Source organism: Poecilia reticulata, linkage group LG13 (genome assembly GCF_000633615.1).
Source record: "Poecilia reticulata strain Guanapo linkage group LG13, Guppy_female_1.0+MT, whole genome shotgun sequence".
NCBI lineage: Eukaryota > Metazoa > Chordata > Actinopteri > Cyprinodontiformes > Poeciliidae > Poecilia > Poecilia reticulata.
This window is the reverse complement of record NC_024343.1, coordinates 5,272,149-5,279,477: the sequence shown is the minus strand read 5'-3', so window position 1 is coordinate 5,279,477 and position 7,329 is coordinate 5,272,149. Positions and strand designations below refer to the sequence as shown.

Genomic DNA, 7,329 nt, shown 5'->3' with positions numbered 1-7,329 from the left:
ATCTATATATAGATGTCTCTCTCTCTCTCTATATATATATATATATATATATATTGAAATAAGAACAGTTTCTCCTCACCTGGCTGTCTCCTCCTGCTCAGTAGTTCTTCAGAGAAAGGCAGACGCAGAGGCCTCTCTGCTTAAACCGCTACTCCGTGCTGAAGCGCTACTTCAACGATTTCCGTCATCTGACAGCAAGTCTACTCCACTTTACTCACCAAAAACGTTTTTTTTCTTTTTAATTCACCAAAAACTGTTCTGTAATCTGGAATGTTCACTACTTTGAGCTCCACTTAGCCCCTTTATCTCACTGTGCGAGAGGCAATTGCGTCATGCGTCACAGGCAAAAGGTCAAAGGTAATAAGGTGACCGGCTTATTATGTTGTGCAAAAAAACAAACAAACAGAAAACCAAATAACTTTAGTACATGTTGTTATGTGTCAGAAGAGGGCTTCGGAAATAAAAAATTGCACCAAAAGGGCACTTGGGGCCAAGTAGCAAAAGGGGCAGGTGCTCAAGCACTCCCAGCCCCCCCTTCTGCACGTGCCTGCCATTCAGACCCGCACTGAACCTTTACCATAAGTCATAACTGACAGGACAGGAAATACACCCTTAAACATGCAATACTTAACCTCTACTTCATCACTTTCTTCATTTGGTCATGTTCCGTCTCACATCTCCTGAGAGATGCATTATTGTTCTCTTCAGCCATCATGTGCCTCTTCAGAATAGCATAAATATTGATGGATGTCTCCATCCACCATTAATGTATACATGATGTTGCCAGGTGATTTATCTCCGTCCCTGAGAAAAAGGTCTAGAATGAAACAGCCAGAGCAGGGTTGGGTCTTTCTGCTTCCGTTGTTATTGGCATATTTTTCTCATGCTGAACAGCAACTGTGCACACACATCGGAGACCCGGAGTTCCCACAACTAGTGAAGGATGGAGACATCATGCTGGGGGGAGTTTTCTCTTTCCATGTCAGCTGGAACGAAGTGGAGACTCATTATGAGGAAAAGCCTCCACACCTACAGTGCACAAGGTAATCTATTTACATAAACACCATTTCTAAATGTTGAGACTTTTGTTTTTATTTCACAATTACAATGTTTTGTTTTATTATTTTCAAAGGGGCTGATTATCATGCCAACTGTGTAAAACTTTGTCAATCAAGTTTGAATTTCAGAGAATTCCAGATGCTCCAAGTTATGCTTTTCACCATCGAGGAGATCAATAACAGCTCAGACCTGCTACCATGGATTTATCTAGGCTGTAAGATTTATGACACTTGCGACTCCATTGCTAGAAGTATTAAAGTGTCTCTGGCCTTGGTCAATGGTTATGGAAATGTGTCTGCAACTTCCGAGGCATGCGTAAGACCTGCGCAAGTGCAGGCTATAATGGGGGAAGCCTCGTCGTCTCCGAGCATGGCTATAGCCACCATCATTGGACCGTTTTCTGTCCCACTGGTGGGTGAGACTGTTAACATCGAAACCATTTTGATACACCTTGCAATGTAACAGACAGAAAATGTGAGAATATATGTGTTGATCTAAGGCTGTGTAATTATTTTGTTTTAGATAAGTCAATTTTCCACGTGTGCTTGTCTCAGTGATAAATCCAAGTACCCGTCATTTCTCAGAACAATACCCAGTGACTACTATCAGAGCAGAGTTCTGGCCCAGTTGGTGAAACACTTTGGTTGGACTTGGATCGGGGCTATTAGAACAAACGATGACTACGGCAACAACGGCATGGCCACGTTCACAGAGACTGCCGAGCAGCTGGGCATCTGTCTGGAATATTCTCTAACTTTTTTCCGGACAGATCCGTGGGACAAGATACAAAAGATAATCGAAACGGTCAGGTCTTCCACCTCTAAGGTGATCGTCGCTTTCTTTTCCCCAGCGGACATGGATGTTCTCCTAAAAGAGTTTTCTAGGGCAAACTTGACTGGCTACCAGTGGGTCGGCACAGAGGCCTGGATTTCTGATTTTCAGAGCGCCTTGAGAGACAATAAGCGCATTTTAGATGGAGCCATAGGTCTTTCCATCCCCAAAGCRAACGTCAGTGGACTCAAAGAGTTCATACTTGATGTGAAACCACTTTATTTAACCAGCAATGACTTGTTTGTGGAGTTCTGGGAGGCGTTATTTAGCTGCAAGGTCAAACAGTCAGAAGTAGGAGAAAGCCAGAGGCTCTGCACTGGCCAWGAGAATCTGACTGGAGTGGAAAACAGCTTCACCGACATGTCAATGATGCCCATATTTAGCAATATGTATAAAGGAGTGTATGCAGTGGCTCACRCTCTGCACAATATTYTAGGTTGTAATAAAACATGYAACWACAAGGTGCCACTGGACCCGTTAACGGTGAGCCTGATATMAACATTAASAYACCTRACATWAAAAAWCTGTTGTTAAAGAGAATCTWTTTTAACGTAAAACATGAGATCTCACAAATGTTTTTATTTGAGTTAACATAMGTACATGGTTTACTATACWTAAGATCTTCATYCTTTAGATTTTACAGCATATAAAAGGAATTCACTTCAAAACAAARGAAGGAGAAGAGGTTTACTTTGATGAGAATGGAGACCCGGCAGCAAAATATGAGATTATAAACTGGCAGCCAAGAGAAAACGGCCCTGTGAGCTTTGTGACCGTCGGTCTTTACGACGCGTCTTTACCAGCAGATGAGCAGATGAATGTGCAGCAGAAGTTTGTAGTTTTTGCTCAAAATTCAGAGCAGGTAATCCTACTGCTGATACTATGGCAAAGAATTTCACCTCATTCTTGGGGAAAAGACCCAGACATTTACATTTTTTTTTTTTGTTTTAACTTCTTTGGTATTGTTTGTTTCCATGCAGGTCCCTGTTTCGGTTTGCAGTGAGTCGTGTCCCCCAGGAACACACAAGGTTCTCCAGAAAGGAAAACCTGTGTGCTGCTACGACTGTATAAGTTGTGCAGAGGGAGAAATAAGCAACAGCACAGGTTAGATAATATTTAATACATAAAGAAGTAACAGATAATATTCTAAATAGTACAAAAATACTGGAGATATTTAAGTTTTTGGTTGGGGAAATATAAAATAAAGTTTTATGCAGCGCTGGAAAATATTAAGAGAACACTTAAAATGATCAGTTTCTCTGATTTTACTTTTTACAATATGTTTGAATTAAATGAAAATTGTTCTTTTATTCTATGAACTACTGACAACATGTCTGAAATTCTAAGCTAAGATTTAGTTTTTATTTTCAGAAAATGAGAAACGGTCAAAACATGGAAAAAGACCTCAAGTAATGCAAAAAAAACAAATTAATATTCATTTAGAAACAACAATACTAATGTTTTAACTCTGTATCTGGTGGAATAACCAGGAGGTTTTGAATTGGGTTCAGTGCAGTGGGCTCTTAACTTTTTCCAGGTCTGTACATGATGAGGTGATGATGAAGGACGGTCAGAAAGAGTAGGAGCTTCTTAAAGAGACAGAGGCAACTTCAAGGTGCCAAATTGCAAAGTCAATTTGTTTTTTAAGTTATGTTTGACATATTCAGCATTTTTATAACAACTGAAAGCAACTCATATACTTATATGTGCCTGGAAAATTCATAACACCGCCCCTCAGTCCTTTTAACAATATCATCCACTGTGATAATCTCTTAGAAGGTAAATCATTTCTGCATAATCTGTGTGAAACATTTGAAGACAAATGGTTGAATATAAATTAAGAGACTAAAATGTCTAACATTTCTTTTAACGTTGCCTTTCAGATTCTGTCTCTTGCATCAGATGCCGTCTTGACTTCTGGTCAAATGAAAAAAGAGATGCCTGTATTCAGAAGGATGCAGAGTTTTTGTCACATCGAGAAATTATGGGAGCATTGCTCACTGCAGCATCCTTATTTGGAACGTGTATGACTGTAGTTGTTGCTCTTATTTTTGTCAAATACAGAAAAACTCCTCTTGTGAGGGCAAATAACTCTGAGCTGAGCTTCCTGCTGCTCTTCTCCTTGACCCTGTGTTTCCTCTGCTCTCTGACTTTTATGGGAGAGCCGTCTGACTGGTCCTGCATGCTGCGGCACACAGCGTTCGGCATCACCTTCGTCCTCTGCATCTCTTGTGTCCTGGGGAAAACCATGGTGGTCTTAATGGCGTTCAATGCGACACGTCCCGGTAGAAATGTGATGAAATGGTTAGGAGCTACACAGCAGAGACTTGGAGTTCTGGGCTTCACACTTATGCAAGTTATCATCTGTATCGTCTGGTTGACAACTTCTCCTCCATTTCCGTCCAAGAACTTTAAGGAATTTAAAGACAAAATCATCCTGGAGTGTTCGTTGGGCTCTGCTGTGGGTTTCTGGGCTGTGCTTGGGTACATAGGACTTCTCGCCACATTATGTTTTATTTGTGCTTTTCTGGCTCGTAAACTGCCCGATAATTTCAATGAAGCCAAATTCATAACCTTCAGCATGTTGATATTCTGTGCCGTGTGGATCACTTTCATCCCAGCGTATGTCAGCTCTCCTGGGAAGTTCAGTGTTGCCATTGAAATCTTTGCTATCCTGGCCTCCACTTTTGGATTACTAATTTGTATTTTCATTCCAAAATGTTATCTCATGTTGATAAAACCGGAAAAAAATACAAAAAAGAGTATGATGGGACCATCAAAGTAAGTCAGGAACATAATGTATGATGAAGTGTTTTTAGTTTGAAATGTCTGTATATTTTTTAAAATTTGTTCTTTGTCTTGTATCATTATACATGTCTAAGAAAGCAAATTATATTTTTATCAGCCATCACTAGAAACCTTGACCCGTATTCTCAAAGAAACCTTGAAGTAAACGTCGCTTCTAGCGATTTCCTTTTTAGGAAAATTCTTTTGGGAATTCTAAAATTTTTCTTAGAACTTTACCTTATTAAGTTACTCACAAAGCACCGTAAGAAAGTTGAGAAGATGAAAAAATATGAGGAGGAATCTTAATCAGCCTGAGAGAGGACTCTTTGAGAACACAGGTCCTGATTATTTATTGATTCAATGATTCAAAACTAAGTTTTTTTTACTTTGGATAAATATCTATTCATTATTATTTATAACCATGTTACCATAATAAGCCCAATGTATCCATGTGTGTTTTTATTGCTCGTAAATTAGAGGATAGCTTAACTACATGTTTCAGAACATTTTGTAGTTCATTAAAAGTTTCACAGCTTTTAAAAACAATCTTTTTCAGTTATTTTTGGCTTTTTAACATTTTCACTGCATTGTTGAATTTTGTTAATGCATCAAGAAGACTTTAACCTTTTAGTATGTGAGCACCACATTTCATAACCTTTTTTTTATTAAACAAACAGGAATGTGTTGGATATTTTACTGAGAAAGTAGATTAAATCTAAAGATATTTGGAAAGAAATCCTCCTACAGATGCACAATACACATTTCCTGGTTTCTTTGTAATTGTTGACACACACACACACACACACACACACACACACACAAATCACCATGGCAACAGTGAAAGGTTGAAGTTGAGAACTGAAAGAAGGCTTAACGTAAAAGTGAACTTTAGACATCCATCACATGAATCTGAGGGGAAAACAAGTGTTTTATCCCAAACACAGCCTAATAATTTCAGAGAAAGAAAATGAAATTGCCACTGAAAAGCCAAGGAAAGAACTGAGGATCATCGTGCATAGGTCAGCTCCCAAAGACTTAAAAAACAATTTGAAGAACCGGATCTACTCAGTCGGTCAATTTTTGTGTTATACAGGTCCTTCTAAAAAAAAAATGCATATTGTGATAAAGTTAATTATTTGCCATGATGTAATGATAAAAATTAAACTGTCTTACATTTTAGATTCATTGCACAGCAACTTTTATTGTTGTAATACTGATGATTTCTGCATACAGCTCATGAAAACCCAAAATCCGTTTCAAAAAATTACCATATTTCATCTGACCAAAAAAAAAAAAGTGTTTCAATACCAAAAAAGTCAACCTTCAAATAATTATGTTCAGTTATGCCCTCAATACTTGGCCAGGAATCCTTTTGCAGCCTTCAATGCGGCATGGAGACAATCAGCCTGTGGCTCTGCTGAGGTGTTATGGAGCCCAGGATGCTTCGATGGCCTTAAGCTCATCCAGAGTTTTGGATCTTGCGTCTCTCAACTTTCTCTTCACAATATCCCACAGATTCTCTATGGGGTTCAGGTCAGGAGAGTTGGCAGGCCAATTGGGCACAGTAACACCATAGTCAGTAATACCAGTGGTTTTAGCACTGTGAGCAGGTGCCAGGATGTGTTGAAAAATTAAATCTTCATCTCCATAAAGTTTTTCAGCAGATGGAGCATGAAGTGCTCCAAAACCTCCTGATAGCTGCTGCATTGACCCTGCCCTTGATAAAACACAGTGGACCAACACCAGCAGCGGGTGCAGGTGTTTAGAGTTACTTTGTTGATTCAGATGATGAGGTTAACTGCTCGTTCAGAGAACCTTTTCATGATATGCTAATTTTTTGAGACAGGAATTTTGTGTTTTTGTGAGCTGTATGCCAAAATCATCAGTATTAAAACAATAATAGATCTGAAATATTTCAGTTGGTGTGCAATGAATCTAAAATATATGACAGTTTAATTTTTATCATTACATTATGGAAAATAATTAACTTTATCACAATATGCAAATTTTTTGAGAAGGACCTGTAGACTTTGCTGTCGTTCAAGTTTGTTTACTACTCGTACCGTGAACCATTCCAATTTATTAGACAGCTAATTTTTCAAACTAGTTTGTTTTTTATGTGTGGATTAATTGAGTTGCTACCAACATCTGGTTTTAACCATAGCCTCATTAAAATTGTATCTATAAGAAAAATATGACCAATATTTATTTCGCTCAGTGTTCATAGTTAAAATGTGTAGCAAAGCCTGATTGTCAGCAAACTGACCTGTTTAACCACCTGTTGGTGGCAAAGACTAAGCAGATTACTCCTCTGGAGCTGGAAGATAAGAAAAATTTTTTTCTTTGTTCTAGAATAAAACCCATAAATACATTTTCTTTGTCATCCAGAGGCAAATAAAAACCACGTTTGAGCCAAAAATACAAACCTTAACCAGTTTAAGAACATTGTTTATCTGTAGGAGAGCATCAGTGATAGGTATTTTCCTAGAACCTACATAAAAGAACCACAGACAACGTATATGAATTTATGACTAAACTTCTGCAAGCAAAAGGAGAAGACTCTGTCAACTGCTTCTCAGAGCTGTTCACAGAGCGTTCTGCCAATCTTTGGATACAGCTTGTCTTTTATTATCAAACTTCAAAGAGGGAGGA

At 38.5% G+C, this 7,329-nt stretch overlaps 2 protein-coding genes across 4 annotated transcripts in view; both read left to right on the top strand.

Annotated features, from left to right (window-relative positions):
- The first annotated feature begins 631 nt into the window (after nucleotides 1-631).
- On the top strand, nucleotides 632-5,165 carry LOC103474250 (extracellular calcium-sensing receptor-like). 3 transcript variants are annotated; one of them, XM_008425086.1, is made up of 6 exons: nucleotides 632-1,043; nucleotides 1,176-1,470; nucleotides 1,582-2,373; nucleotides 2,525-2,752; nucleotides 2,871-2,994; nucleotides 3,774-5,165. In XM_008425086.1, the coding sequence occupies exons 1-6, from the start codon at nucleotides 748-750 to the stop codon at nucleotides 4,673-4,675; spliced, it is 2,637 nt and encodes an 878-aa protein (XP_008423308.1). In that variant the 5' UTR covers nucleotides 632-747; the 3' UTR covers nucleotides 4,676-5,165. The 3 variants fall into 3 exon arrangements, with proteins under 3 accessions (XP_008423308.1, XP_008423310.1, XP_008423309.1); XM_008425088.1 differs by lacking the exon at nucleotides 3,774-5,165 and adding an exon at nucleotides 3,428-3,475; XM_008425087.1 differs by lacking the exon at nucleotides 632-1,043 and having other exon boundaries at nucleotides 1,162-1,470.
- A 453-nt stretch (nucleotides 5,166-5,618) lies between these two features.
- The window catches only part of LOC103474280 (extracellular calcium-sensing receptor-like), a gene marked incomplete at its 3' end in the record, with an annotated part of 11,925 nt that continues 10,214 nt past the window's right edge, over nucleotides 5,619-7,329 (top strand). The window contains exon 1 of the mRNA XM_017308084.1: nucleotides 5,619-5,696. The remainder of the gene's footprint in view (nucleotides 5,697-7,329) is intronic.